The sequence below is a fragment of the Plectropomus leopardus genome, chromosome 22 (genome assembly GCF_026936395.1).
Source record: "Plectropomus leopardus strain MGB_pleo_1.0 chromosome 22, ASM2693639v1, whole genome shotgun sequence".
NCBI lineage: Eukaryota > Metazoa > Chordata > Actinopteri > Perciformes > Serranidae > Plectropomus > Plectropomus leopardus.
In genome coordinates, this window is record NC_142197.1 from 13,225,682 (window position 1) to 13,247,260 (window position 21,579).

At 39.0% G+C, this 21,579-nt stretch overlaps 1 protein-coding gene across 4 annotated transcripts in view; it reads right to left on the reverse strand.

Annotated features, from left to right (window-relative positions):
- Positions 1–20,807, reverse strand: part of phtf2 (putative homeodomain transcription factor 2) — a 59,544-nt gene extending 38,737 nt beyond the window's left edge. For 2 of the 4 annotated variants that reach the window (XM_088073026.1, XM_088073023.1), the window contains exons 1-3: positions 20,560–20,807; positions 14,648–14,707; positions 1,830–1,910 (exon numbers count right to left, since the gene is read on the reverse strand). In XM_088073026.1, the coding sequence (XP_087929152.1) occupies positions 1,830–1,874 (45 nt within the window). In that variant the 5' untranslated portion in view covers positions 1,875–1,910; positions 14,648–14,707; positions 20,560–20,807. The remainder of the gene's footprint in view (positions 1–1,829; positions 1,911–14,647; positions 14,708–20,559) is intronic. The other 2 variants (XM_088073025.1, XM_088073024.1) reach the window with 2 other exon arrangements.
- Between the last annotated feature and the right edge of the window lie 772 nt (positions 20,808–21,579).

Below are 21,579 nucleotides of genomic sequence, written 5' to 3' on the forward strand. Positions count from 1 at the left end.
GGGGAGCAGTGCTAGAGTCCAGCGGAGGATCTGATATCTGAGACCATGGAACAAGAAGACACACAACACCGGCCTGGTTTCACACTGTGCCGAACGGCCCGACTCCGAGGAGGTCACTGCCAAAAATACTGTGCATCAAAAAGAGTCCACACAGTACACACTTAAATTTAATGGCTTTTGTAACTCTATATCTTCAGTTTTAGGGAAGGAAAATGAACAAATGCTATGCACTTTCTCTGAACACCATAAACCCAGGCCTAAAAATAGTTTGCTGCAGATACGTTGATATCTGTACGTAAGCCTGGGGATGGGTAATAAGAAATAGCAGCAGCGAAATGCCAAAGATACCTGTAAGGTAATTTAATTGTGCTAACAGTTTGTCTACTTTATTTTTGAACTTTAAAATTGTAGAGGCAGCTCTCTTAAAAATGGAAGAAGAATTTTTAATGAAAAATCTTTGTTTATGAAATGCTTTGATTGGATTGTAATTATCTTGCTCTAGTGTGCAATAACAAACTGAATTTTAAAAAAAAAAACACACTTTGATGCCAAAAAAAAAGCCATTACAATGTGCTGGCTACTTGAGCATCCCACAATATGAGTTAATTGTTATAGTAAATTGTATATATGTTATGCCAAAAAAAAACTTTTACCTTAATCTTCAGAAAAATTAGTTTATTTAGTTCTTGACCAAGTGGATGAAATTCGTAAAACCCTTCCAGAGAGATTATGTGGAGGTATCACATATATAACCCCATTATGTTGTTTATTTCTAGGGAACCACTTTGACTACTTTTCTATTTAATTCTCAAGTCATCCCATTATGTATTTTTCATAAGTATGATGTGCACACTTTATCTCTCCCAAAATGTACTAAGTTATTAAAAAATTAAAAAATCTGAACAGCAGGAGAGATTAAACTGAGTCTATGCTGATGTTTATTTTTTTAATATGAATTGCTGTCCAATTAAAAAAAACACTTTTACACACTTGTACATGGACCCTGCTTTGACTGAGTGCAACACTTTTGTCTTGCGATTTTAAATATTACACTGAGTTAATCATTCAGCATCTCAAAAATAATTTGGATTCACTTTGCAAGCATCACACTGTGTCCGTTTGTGGTTTACATACTGAGAAGTAGTAAAATCTGACCCATTATGCACCATAAAATCCTTTAAATTAAAACCCCATATTACATACCTATGTAGTAAAATCGCTCATAGTGTTAACCAGAAGACCAAATATTGAATAAAATGAACTGATTTGCATAACTAATGTTCCATAAATACAGAAAACTGAGATGCCACTAAAAGCCTAGTGAGTGAACTAACAAGTTTTTGGGTTTGTTTTGTTGCTTTTGTCAAAAATGTGAAATATTTAAAGTATTTGACTTCATTTTTCTTCTTCTGTCTTCACTCTTCATGCAAGCATTGCTTGCTTTATTTTTATGCCATTTAAAGGATTTTTGGTGGAATATGGAGACAGTTTTTTTTTTATCTGAGGAGTCTCTTGTCTTTAGCTATTTGTTATTTATCGATGGCAATGTATAATCTGTACTTCCATATATGTAAACACAGTCAACTAGGCTCAGCAACATTCACTGACTGTTTTTCAGCAGATTTTTTCAACAAATTAAAATAAATTCAGGATTAACATACTGCATCATTCAACGCGAAGCAAGGCTCTATGAAGTGACACTTTATTTCTCAAAGCCTGTGTGTTGAACAAATTGAACAATGACAGACATTTTAATATTGTTTTCTTATTTTGTGTCATGCAAAAACTAAGCCCAGCGTGCCAATGGGAAGAAATAAGCATCATCTTACCTTTTTCTGGTACCACACCACAGCATCTTTTACTTTGGAAGCCATTTACATTTCCCTTCTCCCGGCCTAGGGCATCTTAGACTGAAAACACACGACACACAGCGAGAGAGAGAGCAGTGTAAGTAATGAGGAGAGAAGAGGACAACTGAGGTCTATATACCTGGGAGGAAGGTGTGTCCTGACAACTGACGAAGGAGGGAGGGAGGGGAAGACACACAGATACACACACTTGTGTCGAAAGGCATTCACATCTTACATAAAACATAAACACACAATTAATGAATAATTTTTCTTATGTTTTTGCTCTTGAATTACACACAAACATTAGTAATAAGACCAGTCAACACGTCGTCTCCCTTGACACCCATCTTACAACACAAACAAACACAGTCTTTCTATCAGCCGACCTGGGAATGATTATTACTCTAATAGCGGTGGCTGGAGCTGGTTGCTCCCACTGAATCATATTGTGACACACACAAACCAGCGTTTTCTGGGAACAGCTGCTGGATCCCTTGCAGTGGTTTGGCTAGCTATGGCTCATAAATACGCACAAAAACAGTGTTAGTGTTACTGAGAGTTACATGGAATCGCCTTAATAACGCCGCTTGTTAACACGTTTTATCTTGTTTGTTTAAATCTGTGCAAAAATTAAAGTGTAAAAACAATATGTTTGATTGCACAGAGAACACACAAATAAGATAATTTCACAAAATGTCAAACTATTGTTTTAACGGCAAAAACACACCAAGCAGCAGCATAATGTGACCTGCGGTGAGCTGCCATTCAACATCACTGGAAAGCTGCAGCGATCGCATTTAGCTGCAGCGATCGCATTTAGCTGCAGTGATCGCATTTAGCTGCAGCCGTGTGATTTTGAAGTGCAGCCAAACTAAAACTTTGGTGTGGTTTAACTTTTAGCTGCAAGCAGCCAAAACCTGCAGCCAATAAGCAAACAGAGTCCTGTAACTACTGCGATATGTTGTTACAAGGAGTTTTTCCCCGACTGAAACACATAAACACGCCTCCTGGCTATAGAAATATGTAACTGCGAGCCACACGATGCAGCGGCTTTGTTTGTTTTTGGCATTGCATAAAACATAAAACATATGTAGGATTGACACACAAACTTTACTCTGCATCCCATCTAACGTTTATTATAATGGGTGCTATCAAGAAAATGGAATAACAGCATTTTTGACGGAATACCTCAATATTGATGTTGCTATGACGTCGTAGGGTCGACTATTGGTGCTTTCACAAAATATTCACACAATAAGATTTTTGATAAATAATCAGCAGTAATGTGAATATAATGAATAAGTGTGAAAAAGCAAATAATAGAACACCTAGAATACTTTGCTAAGTATAATTGAATTACATTACTTTACTGTAATGCAGCCTTTAAAACCAGGAAAAGACATCATCACATTATGATATTATAATATCCAAAATCCAAGAATATATTCGGTCTCATATCACAAACATCTATATAATGTTGATATATTGCCCAGGCCTACAACAGACATCGTTTTTTAAATTATTTACTGGAAACTTACAACTTTAGATCATATTCTGACGACCACTAAAATAACCCATATGTTGTATTACTGTTGATAATCAATATCTGGATCACTGATGGGAGGTTCAGGTGCATCAGTGACTGTGTACATTAAGCCTGCAGTGTGTCAGTGTTACAGTCTCAGTGTGATTACAGTAACTTGTCTTTGAAACAGGATCTTCTGGTGATGGAGGTGATATGAGCTTGTTTGTTGTGGTTAGAAAAAAAAAGGACTCAGAGAGTTTTAACTGGATCCGCTTCAAAAAACCTGAGCTTGAAAAGTTATATGACACAGGGAACAACAAAAAGGACTCATTTAGCTGATGTTACTTTTGACAACAGATCTATCTCAGAGTCAGGCTGCACCGAGGAAACAAACACTGGAGAATAATTTTCTCGAGACAAGGCCAAAAATATCAAAGAGAGGGTTTGTTATTTCATACTTAATTTTGTTTCAAATAAATCAAAAAATTGATTTTTTTTTTTTTTTAAACCAGAAGTAGCCAACTCAGGCGGCGGTAGTCTCTATTTCACCTGCTCTATGGGCTCCAGGATGCTAAAGCAGCACTGATCATTCAGGTAATTTCATATCACAGAAAGCTTTTTTGGCTTCATGTGCCACTGAACAACTTTTTTCTAAGATTAGTTTTTTGCTTTTTGCCTTTACTTGAGAGGACAGAATGCAAGCGCAAAAGGTGGAGAAAGAGGGGATGACATGCAGTAAAGGGCCATGAGCTGGAAGCCAACCAACCGATGCAAATGATGTATCCGGGTCTCTTAATACGATCATCGTGTACACTCTGAGGCTGAAATATCTAGGAAAATAAAAGCATTTGCATAATTAATGTCTCAGACTGGGAATGGGAGAAAAAAAACTTAATCGGGACATCCCTAAAAAACATTACAAACAGAATCCTCTTTTATTTAATGCAAGAAGAAAACAAGGAAGTAGCAAACGCGGTCAATGAGGAGCTATTAAGTGGAAAACATGGAGGCTTCCCAGTGAGCCACTCTCCTTCCCCTCAACTCCCTCCTGCATCTCTTCCTTCCTTCTGTTTTCAGTCACTTTCTATCTCTTTTGTGTTTCTGTGTTACATAAGCGCAAAGTGTTGTCCTGCTGCGTGAGTGGGACTGATGGAGGAGCAGATACATGTAGAGTGATGGAGGTCGGCTCAGGGCAGCAGGAGCTTTCTGCTTTCTCTGTGACTTTACCGGTTATCAGGAAATATTACTCAATCCAATGAATGAAGTATTGCAGAAATGAATGTTTTCTTCCTTTTTTCGAAGGGGGGTATTAATGAGGTTTGCCATTTCCCTTTCGCTTTTAAAGTTCTCCTCTTTTTACTCTCAAGCTTTCCACTCAAAGTTTGAATCCTTCAAAGTGAAGACATGCTGCTTTGCATGTGAAGGCTTGTTTGTGTCTCAGCAGCCTGCAGTCATCCCTGACGTTTGCATTTCCACTGAGCTCTGTGTCATCCTTTCCCTCTTAATATTTTTTTCCATGAAAATGCTGCCGTTTCTTAAATATTCTTCAAATAAAGCATTGATGAGTCACTTTCGTGGCCATCTGCAGTCTACAACACAGTTAACCTTGAGGAAATGTGTGAGATCAAACTGCAGGGCTGTTTGACAGCTTCACAGCTTATCTGCCGAAAACCAAACCGCAACACTTTGTGTTTATGTGTGCGATAGAGTCAGCACTTCATACAAACAGAGGAGTAATAGTGTGAGTGTGTCAGTCCTCGTGTACAAAGCGGCGGAGCAAGTCCGAGCTCAGTGTGTCAAGAATGCGAAGCTCAGAAGCAGGAAGGAGAGAAACTTTTCTACACTGAGCCAAGTGAGAGCGCTTTTTACGTTAAGCACAGAAGTCTGGTAGTAGTATTAACTGAGCTCACACACACGACAAACCACCAGCTTACTAATGCACAAAACTGCACTTCTTATATCTGTAAATACTGCACGCATGCTGCTCATAAAGTTGCAGAGATGTGTGTGTGTGCATGTCTGTGTGTGTGCACTTTAGCCACAGAAGGCCAGAGACATTTTTAGCAACAGGAAAAACGTTTCTTGCATGCTGCTGTCTACGATTACGATCATCACTCCTCCCTCCATCTTTCACTACTCAAAACACACTATTTTTGACATATTATACGTTTTCTGTTTGCTCTTCTGCAAATAACACATACTTGAACTAAGAGTTGAAAGATAGAAAGTAGGAGATACAAATCTAAAGCATGCTGGTTTGTCCTTTTGACGTGCAGTTGTTAAACAAGTTAATGGGTTTACAGTGTCAATAATGGCCTACATATTAAAACTTGAGTGGAGACATAGAGATAATAAAAGGCGGTGAAAGAAAAGGATAGTGGAAGAAGAGCAAGGAAGGAGAGTGTATGTAAAGAGCAAACGTCATATGGAGGATGAGATAGCAAGAAAGTGTTATCTGTCCTGCTTCCTCACAGAGACAGAGGAGGAGTTTATTTCCCATTCACACACGAGTAACCCACCAATACTAAACTCACATTCACACACCTTTTTTGCTGCTCAAAGACTCGTATTATTCAGAAGAATATTCATTTCATGGAAAACATGACTTGTGTTGACTCGGTCACATACTAGAGGAGGAAAGCAGCTAGCTTTCCAAAGGCCTAAAAGTCCTTGTTTTTAGGGAAGAAAACTGAATTGGATCTGCTGAACAGTCCTTTGTTTGAGTTTGACTTACAATTATTTATATTATAGCGTCCCAGATGTTCAATGTACTTTATAAGAGGAAACAGGTGCCCTTCTGTTGAGTGTACGCTTTAAAAAAAAAGCAAAGCAATGTGGAAGTTTCCAAAAATATTCATAAACAAAAATAAAGTCAGTGGTTGATAAAAAAAAAAGACGAAGGACCTGCTAAGGTCTTGATCAATTTGATACATTTTACATATGAATGATGTACTGGCAAAACCGGCGATGAAACTTTGCATGTCGTCTTTCAAGAGCATATTGTGTTGCTTGTTTTATCACATAAATAGCCCAAACAAAATTTCAGTTTACAGTAACTTCAAAGACAAAAGCAGCAAATCCTCACATGTGGGGTGCTGGAGCCAGAGAAGATTTTGGGATCATAAATACTATACTTATACTATATTAATAAATGTTACTTACCTAATATCTTTCAGAAATACTTTGTAATTTAAGGTTTTTTTTTCCTGAAAAGAATATATACTATTATACGTAGATAGATAGTGCTTGTTTTTGCCACTGGCAGGCTGAAATTGTTATTTTAAGTGTTACAACATTATGGAAAAATATCCCTAAAAAGAAACATTTTTATCTTTTGCTGATCTAGTTAAATCCTGCAAACTTTTCCACATCGTTGAAATCAGCTAAATATTCAGCCAAAACATTGAAAATCTGTTAAATAACACTAAACTAAATTTCCTTACTTCAACACAACACACTCTTTCCAGCACTCATTTCTTCAACTCTCACTGACGTTTCCACCGTTGTTTTTCCAACAACAGTTCACCTCTTGCGAGATTTCAGAACGAGATTTCTCCTCGACACACAATACCTAACTGTCCAGGTAAAGCAAAGGTTTCATTTCTCTGTAGGGTCCTTTCCATAATGTTGTGAGATGCTTATGATAAAAATCTGAGCCTGTCAGAGCCAAACAAAGTGTTTTTTGTTTGGCACTGACAGTCAAAGATGCAAAAATTCCCCAAGTGGTTACACTGCAGCCTTTAAAGGCCAGGTTGAAAATTACAGTTTCCCTTTAAGTTCACAGTAATAATTATTTGGTGTCCAATTACTGAAGAGCAACAACTGCCAACAACTCTTGTCTGAAAAAATGAAAAAGCATCAGATTGTGCAACCACAAAACAACAATCGTAATCACGGCCAGAGAGAACAATAACAGACATTTATCCAGACAGACAAGCCGATGGGGACGACACCCCATCATTAGTGGAGTTGGACCACAGACAGCAGTGTTTTCTGTTTTTAACTGTCAAAGACTCTCAGACAGCTTTCAGACTTCAAATCCTCCCCATGCAGGAGCAGTGATAAGCAAAAACAGGCAGATCCTCCCTGCTCAAAGCCTCAAAATCCCCTCATCGTACCTCAGTGGGATGCCAACACTGATTCACACACATTATCAGACAAAAACACGCGCAGATGAACATTATTGCCTAATACGGCTTCAAACACGGGATTAGCTGTTAACTGCGGGGTTATTATTTATGCTGGAAAACATAACAAAAAGAAACAGGCTGGGTAAGTTCTCTTTCCTAACGCACTTTTTCCGAAACCACACATTCACAGTGTTCCCAAAATACACTGTGGTTTGCTGAGGAGTATTTAGGGAACAGAGCCTAGACAACAGACGCACACACCGCTGTTTTCTTTTCAATGTCTCAGTGACCAGAAAATACATATAATGTCAGGGGCAAAGTGTTTTCTTGTGAACCTTCTAGATTTAAGGCTACATTTCAGGCCCAAAATAATATATTTTTAAGGTTGCCATGTGCTTGTTTTTATTCGTCTTTCTCCAGCTCACTTTTGATCAAGTAACTCTGCAAACTAGTGTCAACAAGAAAGCTTCATTCACAAACGCACCCCATTACAAAGCTCTCAAAGAATTCAACAAGCACACACACACACACACACACACACACACACACACACACACACACACACACACACACACACACACACACACACACACACACACACACACACACACACACACACACACACACACACACACACACACACATCCTGCAGCCACCAGGCCTGCCAAGTCTGTCTGACCAGTAGTCTGTCTGAACTGACCCATTTACAGAACGCGAGAGAGAGAGCGGTCAAGTAAGACAGTGTGTATTATGTAGGCCAGTTTATATGAGGGCACCTTTTGTTCCGTGTGCGTGCGTGTGTGTGTATGTACGTGCTTGTGTGTCTTTGTGTAAGCAGGAAATGGTTGCAATTAGCCATATGTCTGTTGCAGCCACTGGATGAATGTTAATGTGAATGAGCATCAGTGGCAGAAGAAGGTTTAGTTTTGAATGCTGTGTGTGTGTGTGTGTGTGTGTGTGTGGGCGTGCGTGTGATCTCCATGCGGCTTCATGCTGCCTGCGTGGGGTGGGTTTGGGCGTTGATATTAGGCCGTCTGCTTCTTACCAAAATCCACTATCAACTCCTTAAGCTTCGTCCACACTAATATGTTTTCATTTTAAAAAAAGCAGCTGTTTGTTTTTTTATTAAAACAATGTCCGTATAAATGTTCCCGTACAATTGTAGTAACTGCTGGCAGCTGTAGTTGTTAGCATCCTTCTGTTATTTTACAGCGTCACTAACATAATTTACTTCAACAATGACAGTTTAATTCATTACAGTTTTCTGCAGTAAAATGTCAGGTTTACAGTGTAATACTACCTCTGGTAAAAAGTACAAAATACTGCATAATACAATAAATTTATATATCAGTTTATGTTGTTTTGGCTCCAAAATGCATTAAGATTTATAGTGTTTTAGGTATTTTGGAGAACACCAGAGTAGTGTAGATGCTACACATCAACAGCAAATGTTATGTATTTTCAAACAAAAACTTATTTGTGTGGGAAGTCTTAGTTTTTCAGGAGGTTGTTGCCCTGACACCAGCAGGTCACGTACTCTACTTCTGTCATGTAGGCCTTTTTCACTGTCTGTGATCACTACAGCGCTGTCATCAGCAAACTCAATGACAGCTGTGGATACCAAATTCGCCGCACAGTTGTGTTACTGAAAAATAATAACCATGATTGAAACAAGAATTACCGCCTCAGAGATAAATGCCTACGCCAACCAGTTCAGTTGCAGTTCGGCCTCTCCTCTAGTCTCTCTCACTCCTTTTGTTCATGCTGTCTTTGTCTTTTTGTCCTTCTGGGTGTTTGTGTTATTTCATCCTGTGTGAATGATGTGCTTGAGCTTTGTTCTTATGAGTTTTTACATCTATCAGTTAGTCTTTGGAGGCTGAGGTGGAGACCAAAGATGGACCAGAGGTCACGTGGCTCAGGTCTGTTTGGTAACACTTGCGTTTGTTCATTGTCTCCCTGGATCTGTCTTCATATGTACACAGTCTGTCTGTATATCCGCCATTGTGATTGTATGCTGTGATGTTGGTCTGTTCTGTGCCTGAGACGTCTGTCCATCTGGATCTCTCCTCTGTATTTTTCCCTGGTTTATTTTGCCCATTAATGGAAGTTGCTCCACATCCGAGGATACAGGATGTCGTTTGCTGTACAGATTGTGAAACCCCTTGAGGCGAACATCTGATTTGTGATATAAGGATATAAAAATAAATTTGATTTGACTTGACTTTGTTAAACTTTGTTGCTCTTGTTCTGTAGTGTGTCTGTTATTTTGTTAAGTGTTCATTGTGATAAAAACAAACAGAGTCAAAAACCTTGTATGTGTTTTCACATGCTGACTGAGCCAAAAGAGCTGATTCAGAAAGAAAACAGTGGACAATGCTTCAATGTGCTGCAAAGACACTACAAAAAAGCTAAAATGTGGATGCATCACACACACCTTCAACCCAGCAACAAAGAAGATCTAGAAACAATAACGTTCATTTGAGGATGTTTTATTGAACTTTTGGGATGAAATACTTAAAAATGTAATGGAAATACTGCTGATCACCGCAGTGTCGAGCTGGAGACCAAAAACTGGTGCAGAGGCATTAAAATGAATCCACTGGTACTTTCTAGAAACCAGGCACACACACACACACAAAATGACTATGACTTAAAGACTGCTGAGAGTGAGGGTGTGGTGAGTGTGTCTAATGAAGTGGGTGTGTGTTTGGAAGCTGTGTGTGTTTTATAATGGTTCTCATTTCATTTAATGTTATTGGCAACCTGCAACGCTTGCCAGACTTTTTAATCAGACACCTCACAGCTACTCTCTTTCGCTCTCACACTCTCTTTCTTTTCCTCTTTCTCTGTCAATTCTTAATGTCTCACAATATTGCAAATGACAACAGTTGGATTCCAATAACCTATTACATTTTGTTCGCAGTGCCAAATTGTTAAAATAACTCATTTGCAAATGTCTGACTCTGAAAGAATCTCTTATTAAATATTTTATGTCCTCTATCTTCATTATTAGAAAAGCACAACTCACTAAAATGGCAAATGTGTTACCAAACACCCAAACCAAAGCTTAGGATTTCGTGCCTACATTTTCTGCCTGAAATAAAGAGCGCCTCCATTTATGTAAGAATAAATTATTACAATTTTTATAAATTTTTATGACTGGTATCAGGCTCATTAAGCCCGGAACGATTTTCTTTTTACTGAGCAACACCCACCAACCATATCAACATGCAGAAGGAAGTGTGCATCTACTCATTGACAAGAGGCTTAATTGCGTCCTCCTCAGCTGAGCTGTAACGTTAGCTAGCTCAGTGGTGCTACGTGAGTTTGCACGCCGCCTCACCTTCTGCATGGTGATACAGCTGACGAGTGGAGCTCAGCTGTGAGAAAATAGTTCCTGAATAAAACTGTTCAAAACAAAGTCCGTGGATTATCTTGGGTAACTGAGTCATGATTTCTGGAAAGACACATTGTGGTTGAGTTTTTAAGATATTTATTGGTGCTTTGAGCTCTACAAGCTGAGTGACTTCTAGTTCGAATAAACTGGAGAGAGGGCAGACATCTCTACAGCAGATATCCCAAAATACTCGAAAACTCACACCAAAACCATTTAGATTAATAGCACTAAAGGGAGAAAAGATATGTATTTTGGATTTTTGAGTTAACTGTCCCTTTAAATTTGGGTAGGACATTGCAATTTGGGGAAAAACTTAAAGATGACCCCAAAATGGAAAACAAATTCAGGAGTCAAGGATTCGGCTACGTTAATACACAACCACAGATGCGGCCCAAATCAGGAAACCCTGTTATAACGTTACCACTTTAAATCATTAAAAGCTTAACTTAAAAGATTCGATAAGGAATCGGGAAGGCTTTAGATAAGAAAGAGGATTTGCTAATGGATTCCTGACTTGATAAAATGCTTTCAAACCAAAACCCAACAGATGACTTTTTGCATCAACTTCCCTGACCTTTTGACTTTTGATCGTCCAAATTATACCGTTAAGGTATGACACCGTTTCCATGGAAGTATGTTAAGTTCAGCAGAGCAGATGAAAAACACATTAATGCCAGTGTCTGATTTCTAAACCTGGTTATGTGAAACTGTATACACTCCTTCATCCCTCCATTGGCTGCAGCAACATAACAGAATTTACAAGCTGGATAAACTCTGACGTTTTAAATTTAAGTGAGAAGGTTCGTGTGACAAGCCTCATTTGCTTTCTATAGGGAAGCTTAAAAAGCTGTGAAAATGTCTCGTGAAAATCATCAATGTCAGCTATAAAACAACCATAACAAAAGTGAAAAACAACGTTTTTTAAACAGATTTGACTTGTGGAAAACAAATTGTTTGCTTGTTCATTCCACGGATTCGGCTAATTTTGGCCTGAAAAAGCAGGACATGGCAATCAGACAAGTTTACATGGAAACTGAGCGTGAAGCAATACCGCAGAAAGCTCCTCAGGCACTGATCTCTGACCACAAAGCTGTTCTGGATGGACAAATGACAGAGCAGAACAACCTAAACAGCAGAAAATCGAGTAGATATCTCTTGATTATGACGGCTGGCATTCTATCGGTGTCTCTAGGACGTCTCATAAAAACACGAACACATGAGGAGACCTCCTTCATGAGTCTGGTAACTCGTGATGTGTAACTCGAGCTGCTCCCTCCTTCTCTGGGTGCTCTATATTTCATGATGGGTGCAGGTTACATCTCTGAGCTGGGCCGAGGCGAGGGGGGGCACGTGCGTGTATGGGCATGTGTTTAAGTAAGCGTGTGTGTGTGTGTTTGTTTGCATGCCTACAGGAAATATGACGCGGCTCAATCCACACGGTGTCAGGGGGATTCTGAGAGTGTGTGTTTGTGTGAAACAGAGGGGTGGTGGGTGAGGGGGATCATGTTTTCCGTCATGTAGGGTGAATCCCTGACGGTCTCAAGTAACACCAAAATGACACTACGCTTGACCTATACATGGCTTGATTATATAGTATCACACACACACAAACACACACATGCTACGGTTAGTTCATTTGTTATTTACGGTGTCATGCACATATGTGCCCAGGCTCCATGAACTTGTAGCTGTCAAACATTTCTCAGACAATAAAATAACGTCTTAATAAAATAAAAATAAAAAATAAAATAAAATAAAAAAATAAACGTCTTAATATATAATATGACATGGATTAATTCTTTTTTTTTTGACAGAAAATAAATAAACAGAAATTCTGATTAAAAAGTTAATGGTTTAAGTGGTATTTCAAGGGTCTCTAATGTAAGGATGCGTTGCTTTCCTTGGTCTTATATCATAGTAAATTTATTGTTTTGGGATTTTTTTTAAAAAAAAAAAAAAAAGACTTTTGATGATGTCACTTTAGGCTCTTGGATATTGTAAAATAGTAAAATTCTCACAGTTTTCTCATGTTTTGTAAGACAAATTATTACATGAGGAAATAGTCTACAGATTAAATGTTAATGAACATAATCATCAGTTACAGCGTTTATTGCAGCGCAAACAAAGAACTTTGTCTCCGCAAAAGTCGGGCTGGGCAGACACTGTACGTCCTTATCAATCTTGTACTCTAACTTAACTCACACTACTCTGAAAATCAGAAACCTGAGACTTATAAGCTCACAGTGAATGGATCAGCTGACTGAGCACAAACCTGAGAGCTCATCACTAACATCAACATGAACCACGCAAATTTCTATTGTCTATCCCAATAAAGTTTATTCAAACAAATGAGCCACTTTTTAATGCTTGTTTAATTGCACCAGCTGTATCTATGTTTTAATGTCTCATAGCAACTTGCCTCCTGTCACTGCCTCTAGGTCGTCATTGTAAATGAGAACTGGTTCTCAATCAACTTCTCTGGTTAGATAAAGGTTAAATAAAAAAAAATGACATAAAATCCTTTGTGGTGGCAATAAAAAAAGAGAAAGCTCATGTTTCTGTACTTCATGCAATTTTACAATGTCATAAATTATGGAGCTGTCTGAAAGGCAATATTGCATTTGTTTTGCAGAGAAGTTCAATTTTAAATAACTGCACAGCCTCAATCAAAACTACAGTTTTAGCCACAACATGTAAAAGACTATTTGCATAATATCAAAACTAGAGTTTACAACTAAAATTTGACAGTGATCATGAGAGAAATCGGACCATGGAACCGCTCAAATAACAGCTGACGAACATTTCACACATGCCAGAAATATATCTAATCAGCAAGATCACTGATCGTTTCAAAAAGCACTTAATCAGGCTAACTAGACAAAAATTATGCGTCTAAAATTAGTCATGGGTGACCAATCCAGGGACAAAACTGGGGAAAAAAAATGTTCCTTTGTTTTCATGATTTTGGTTTGTACCAAACCTAAGAAGGACATATTTCCTTTAAGATGCAAGCAGTTTATGCTGAGCATCATGATTATGAAACTGTTACCAAATCCTAATCCAGGGATGTCCTTACAAAATGTCTCAGATCTTCATAGTGAGCCGCTGTGCAGCCTTAAATCCAAAGTCAAATCATTTCATCTTTATGTCTAACATTTGGAGATTTAGTCAAATATGCGACAACAGAATACAATGCGATCATTTTACTGATAACATGTAGTCGCAACATGGAGAAAATGCAAAAATGTGCCTGTGAATGTGTGTGTGTGTGTGAGTGTCTGTGTGTGTGTGTGTGTGTGTGTGTGTGTGTCATCTGGGCATGCATTTGTTAGATAGGAAACCAGTAACCACAGATGAACTGAAAGAACTGAGTCGTACCATCACACGCTCCTGCTGCTTGTCAAATGGCTTCACTTCAGTCCACACACACAGACACACACACACACACACACACACACACTAAAAAAAAGCCCTGCTTTTGCCTCTCGTGCTCTCCTCAGAAGCGAAGTATGGCCTTCTTCAAATTTTCCTATTTTAACATCCACCTTTCTCTCTCAAACATAATGAACTACAGTGTGTGTGTGTGTGTGTCTGTGTGTGTGTGTGTGTGTGTGTGTGTGTGTGCGTGGACTGACACCCTCACAGCAACAGAACACGGGCTGTTAAGACATGTGGCTATGAGAAGTTTGGGGATAGTGAACTAGTAAACACACAATAAACACAAACACACACAGACTGGACTCACCTCTTGTCAGGGCGTGCAGCTGACGAGTGTTTTGTCCTCACAGCCAAATTAGGACAGGAGCTGGACATTTGGAAAACAAAGAAAGAGAGAGAGACTGTCAGGACTGTCGAAGACAATCACATTTGAAATTCAAAGCAACAACAGCTGTGTGTGTGTGTGTGTGTGTCTCCGCCTCGTGCACACTCGAGAAGCCAGTCAAAGTCAAATAACTACATTTAGTGTGTGTAATTGGTCTTTGGCTGGTGTCCACGTGATGAGGCTGCACAAGGAGGCTTGAAGCAGCATGATGCGTCTCTTGCTGAGCTTCAAACACACACACACACACACACACACACACACACACACACACACACACACACACACACACACACACACACACACAGGTCGCCTCTGGACACAGTATGAATTCTCAGAAACAAAAATGAATAACATCAGGCAGCAAAGAATCCCAATAGTCAACCTTTTCAAACAATGCAGCTATTGTTGGGACGCTGAGCACCATCTTCACTATCATCATCTCCCTCTATCATCATCAGAATCGTCCCCAACAGGTCATCTCTGTCATCATTAAAATATCCTTCAGGATTTCTGATGACAGGCTAACGAGGCAGCTAACCTGTAACCCGTATGTCCTAATGTCTCCCGAGTTTATCCGCAGGGCTGAGCGTGACCTTCAGTCAGCTCTACAGTCACAAGAACGAGCTACCCTCTGAGGATTTCACAGAATTAACAAAAGGACATTTCCATAAAGACATTAAAATCTGCCATTAGTGGGAAACGGAGGAGGAAGTTACACTTCGAAATGATTATCTTTGCAGCATGTGAATCACATGACGACATTCTTTTCTGTGGAAAGCCTTGTCAGAGTGACAGCTGACGGATAAAACTGTCAAACAAACTGAAATGCCATTCGCAAAATTAAAAGATGAATTACATATAGCGGCTTTACCCGTGTTTCAAAAACCTGCGTGCACTCGCTAATTATGGTGGGAGTGAGGTATTAGTGTCAGGGATTCATGCAATGACCTCCTAAGGAAAAGGGTGAACGCTGTTCATCAAAACAAAAGTGCACGAGGCCTAGGGCTTGCAATTCCAGATGTAGGTTTGTGAAAAATGAAACCAACATTCGCCTTTGACAAACTGTGCTGCAGAGATGTATGTGTGTGGAATGGAAATATGAAAAGTGCCGTGGAATTTTATCCACTTTGATAATGTGGAACACTTTTCTAAAGTGGATAGATGCAGTTTCTAAAAATAAAAACACTGACACAATTTTGAGATGCTGAAACTAAAATTGAAGGAAATTTTTAACCTAATCTTTACCCTTTTCATTGTTAGATTAAAGGCCCTACATCTGCACAGGCGATTTCATTTGCACCCGTCCACACGGACACAGATATGATTGAAATGGAGATTCCCCCTCCTTCATTTATATAAATGAATACATACATAAAAATAAAAAATCCTGCCCATAAAAGCAATGTAAAAAGACAGAAAACTGAACTCGGCGAAGTTCAGGTTGCACTGCAGCACATTTTAGGCACCTGATAATAAAACCCGATGATGCTGGGGCAGGTTGCACAGAGCAAATCCATATATGCCTTTTACAGAGACTGCATGTGAAAAATAGACAGCCTACAGGGTTTGCCACGCATTCATTTATCTGCACTCTGCTTTCCCTAATATGAGGAAATGTATTTCTAATAACCAAAACACAGCCATGTCGTTTAAAACTGGACTTTAAAAGAAAGCTGCATCCGATTAAATTGTCCCTCTCAGCTCCCTTACAGTCAAGACGGCAGAGAGGATAACAAAAAGTGCAGATAAAACACCAGCACCCGGACATGTAATTCAGCCATCATTAATTATAGAAAAAGTATTTACACTTTTGCCTTCTGTAACATGTTAAAATGCCCGTTTTGAAAAAAGCCCCATATGATAAAACAAACTTTAATTGGCTTTAACGAACCACAGTGAAGCATTTCAACATTTAACAGACAGCCGGATCAAGTACAGAGTCAAAATGCACCTGCTGTAGATTCCCCATCCTGTCTGTGACGCTGGATTTTATAGACTTAACCTGAGCAGCAATGGCTCAACATAACAACACCTTATCATTAACTCAAGCTGTCAGCCTGCCGCAGTACAGCCGAGCCCGTAACACGGCACTTCTCAGGCGTCTGCAAAGCCACTTGACCTTTCTCTGCGACCTTTCTGCTCTCGCTCAATACTGCAACGGCTGTAATTTCTATGACTTATATCACTGCCCTGCGGGTCGCTCTGCAGCTGTAACATTAGATGAGATGGCAGTCTGATGTTGTGATGTAACGACATTGCAGCTGATGATGTTACCAGCTCTGCAGGCGGATTCAAGATGCACAATTACACACAGCATCGTGAAAGAGACTGGGAGAGAGAGAGAACAAACGACACAAAGACACGCTGGTCAGACGACAGACAGTAGTCTGGGTCTGTGGGTGCTAGAATTACAAACACACACACACACACACACACACACACACACACACACACACACACACACACACACACACACACACACACACACACTGAGCAGACCAGTTTGTAAACACTGCAGAGCTGCCGCACGGCTTTGTTGACTAACAATTACTACTGGCCGAACTGACAGTCAATCAATGTCTCAAAGGCTGTGTGTAGTCCGGTCCACAATGTGTGTGTGTGTACATGCAGGTGTTTGTATCGTCCCGGGAATCCCAGGTCTGTAACACAACACCAGCCTTGTCAACACGCAAATCACAGCAAAAGTAATGCCATCGCTCATCTCCCATCCATCAACAAGTAACAAACACGCAACTTTCGCTTCTGCAAACACAGCTCCCCGCCGTTTGCCATTAAACTGTATGAAAGTGCCTTGCTCAAGGGCACTTCATGGCATCTCATACCTGACTGAAAGCCATCTCTATTCATACGTGAAGGAAGTTACTCTGAATGAAAGCATTACCAAGTTGCTTAAGAGATAAAAGTCATGAATTCACAAACAAGCAGCCTAAATCATATAAGAGGTTTGCTTTGCTGTTACAGTGATATTTTTTACGTGATTTTTAGAAACGGGGTTAAAATTTGAAGAATTCAGGGTGCCGACCTGCATACCTGACTGCCGGCAGGAGAAACATACATGTTAAATTACTGGCTGCAGTCCAAGCACAGTCATGTATTACAGCTGCGGCAGTACTACTACTGCAGACGGTCGTTTCTGCTTCTGTCATGTTTTATAACAGGATTAACTGATTAAATATAGTCTGATCTGTTCCTACTCTTCTCCTAAATCTTCTCCAAAAGATTCTCCAAAAACATTTTATGTACGAACTACAGGTTGATAGAAAAATAAGGAAGATGTTGATCTTTATTTGACTGTTCCGGCTGCATGTAAATGTTATGAATTATCTGCCAGCGTGGTGAGGAAGGTTAACTTAGGGGTCAAATTATGACTGCGGTGGAAAATCTGGGTGAGTGATGACAGCGTTAGTCGGACACTGGAACAGACAGGCTGGCTGGACGGCAAACAGTGTTGGATAATCAGATGACCTGCCAAACTGTGAGCCCGAACGTCTGCAACAGTGTCCCATCGCTGCTTCTCCGAGGACACAAGACCAACACAATACCAACTCGAACATTAGAAGCGAAATGACTTGACCACAGCATTAGAGAGTAGGATAAATAATAAAGATATGGAATAAAAATTTGTCCTGAAACAAACATTATCAATTAGTCAATTGACATAAAATTGACCAACATCAACTATTTTAAAAAATAAATTAAAATTGAATGCAAAGTAGCTAAATGCCAATTAAAGACGCTCTGAAATTTCAAAATGTATTGGTTTTCTAGTTCTTGCATGACTCAAAACTTTTAATATCAAAGTGTGGTTGCACAAAACAAGTAATTAAAACACATCACCCTCGGTTCTGGAAAAAATGTGGACATTTTCCACTATTTTGTGGCATTTTACAATGAATAAATCAACCAGCAGATTCAGCTGTAATGCACTGTAATTCTGACCAGGAAATTAATTGTTTAGCAAGGTTGTATGCCATCCCAAAAACATAAATGTAGATTTCAGGACATTTCCCCTTCAATATTAAGGACATATATATTTGTCCCTGTCAATAAAAACATTAAAAAAGAAGAATTTAATATAGATTAAATTACAGACATTTATACCTAAAACTGGCACAGAAAGGCACAACTTAAGTCAGAAAAATTCACCAGAATGCAGGACATTTATGCTCAAAATGCCTGGGGGAGGACCCCTAATGTTTCATATATGTTCCCCCTAATGTCGACATGAAACCTAACCCCCGACTTACAAGTCTGACAAACAATCTAGCAAGTAAAAAACATCTTTCAGTCATGCAATTTCTTTTAACAGTTAAGGGATAGTGACCTCAGACCCGGAAGGAACCCAAAGAGGGAACCCACTGTTTAACGAAGGTAGGTAAGCCACAAGTTTCCTACATGATATTAGATAGTTATTAACATGCACATTTGTTTATCTAAAAAAATGCAACCTGAGAGAGAGAATCTCATCTTTTTTTCTTTTTTTTGTTATTTTCAAAAGGAGGACTTAAACTAAACTACAAATAAATAAATAAATAAATAAACAAATAAATAAAAATAAACTTCAATTACAAAAATGGTTTCAAGATTCAATTAGGCTATGGCAGTGAAGTGTTTGCTTAACCAATAATAATAATAACAACAATAGTTGCATAGTTCATATACGATCTGTGAAACCCCAATATCGTCTGAGACAGTTATACGATGAAAATCTGATACCGTTGCAACCCTTTACGGAGATGCACGATATTGGATTTTTTTTGCCAATATCAAATATGCCAAAATATAACAACTAATTTCGCCAAAAATGGATAACAGTATCAATATATCAATTTTTTCCCCACCTAAGTTTAGTGATCATGAAGTTTCCTCTGTAGTTATCATCATATTACACATACTCTTATCAGGATGGCCCACCAGCAACTGAAGAAATAAAGTATAATGCTTTTCAATGTATGTTATATTTAATCATTGTGCAAAATGAGAAAAAAACTTCAATTTCTGGCCGATGTTTTCTACATATTCACTTTTTATTAAACGGTTTGTAATATTGGCATGTTGGCCGATTCCCATACTTCATTTTGAAGCTAATATCAACCACCTATGACATGCTGATATGATTGTGCATCCCTAAAAATGTTTACAAGCAAAAATATTTATGAGTATCATAACTGCATATTCAAAACATGTCACAGATTGTTGTTTTTTTATTTGTAGCACTTTTTCCTAGTCATCTTGTTTGTTTTTGTTCTTTATTCTCTTTTTTTAGCTTATTTTCAAGTCATTTTCTTGTAACAATTTTAGGTAATTTCATGTCAAACTGCTCGTTGCCTTATGCCTATGTTTTTGACAGAAATAAGTCTATTTGCTCAGTTTGCAAAGGCTTTAAGTAGGCTTTAATGTACATGGAGGTTATGTGCAGATAAATGATGGGTTAAAGTATGTTGCACTGTTGTCTTGGAAGTCGGTAACGTTACAATACAGCTACACAGTACGGTTAGTAAACGTTACAGTGTGTTTTCACTCCTAAAAAGGACATGACCTGTGCAGCGCTGTAAATCAGTTTAAAGGCAGCTAATCTGGTAGCTAGCTGGTGTAGATGCAGTCACGGTGTTTTCAGACAGTCTTCACCTCACACAGGCTGTCCTCCTCCTCCTCCTCCTCCTCCTCCTCTTCCTCACCTCCTGCTAGCTCATATCATGCTACACAGTAAGCTAAGCTACCGGCAGCAGGCACAAAGAGCCCACACAGCTGGCCCCAAATCTCCAACCCTGATCAATGTGGTCCAAACACAACATGCAGCCGCTCAGTCTTACCTCCTTCACTGCCACGGCGGCTCCGAGTCCGCCCGCTCACCCCAAACTGTGGTTTATAAACGCGACTAACTGCCGCACTAAGCTAACTAAACGTGTCCAGTGTCTGGGAGAGATGCTGAGTGTCTGCTCACCGATGTTTGAAGTATTAGCTTTTTCCTTTCAGCTTCTCACTGTAAAAATACTACTTCAGCTCACCGTAAACCACCGCGTACAGGCGCCATGACATTTTGAGCCGCCGACGGTCAGGGACTGTTTGTTATCTACGAGAGGGGAAGTGGTGTGGCAAAAAGGGGGAGGGACTTCCTGATTTTAAATTTTGGCTGAGGGGAGATGCATACGATTGTTTGTATTTATGTTGCGTTCATGTGATGTCAGAAAGTGAGAGATTTCTAGCTGAGAAGTCATTCCTCCGACTTTGCTGTGTTCATGTGTTTTGAGGTCGTAAAGTGGGAACAAGACGATGGGTCGTATTTTAGATGCTTAAAGCATTTAAATAAGATGTTGATAGCTGTTTCCAATTTATTTATAACAGTTAGCATTAATACCATATTACACTTTACAAATGATCATAAAATTGATATTTAACAAAGGATTTTTTTTTAAGTGTCTTAGTATTGATCAAAAATTGACTGCCCGCCATATTTTGCATTTTTGACCTCAAATGGCAACTCCTCTTGTAAAATTATCTCAGAGTTGTGGAGTTGTTTTTCTGACATAAGAAGCCATTGATGTGAATTTTCCAAGTGGGAAAGTTATTATTCCGATTATTCCGACGTCACATGAATGTAGCATTATTTTACCAGTTGTTTGTTAACCCTTTGAAACATTAGCAAATTGGCTTGATTTCTTTCAGACATGGAATGAAGTCACTGAGCAACTTAATGTGAAATGACCCAAAAATAAGAAAGAAATTAGAAACATTTCACAAGAAAATGACCTAGAATTACCAAAAAACTGAAAGTAAAAAACAAAAACAAACAAGGAAATGACATGCAAAACAGTGCTAAATATATAAATATA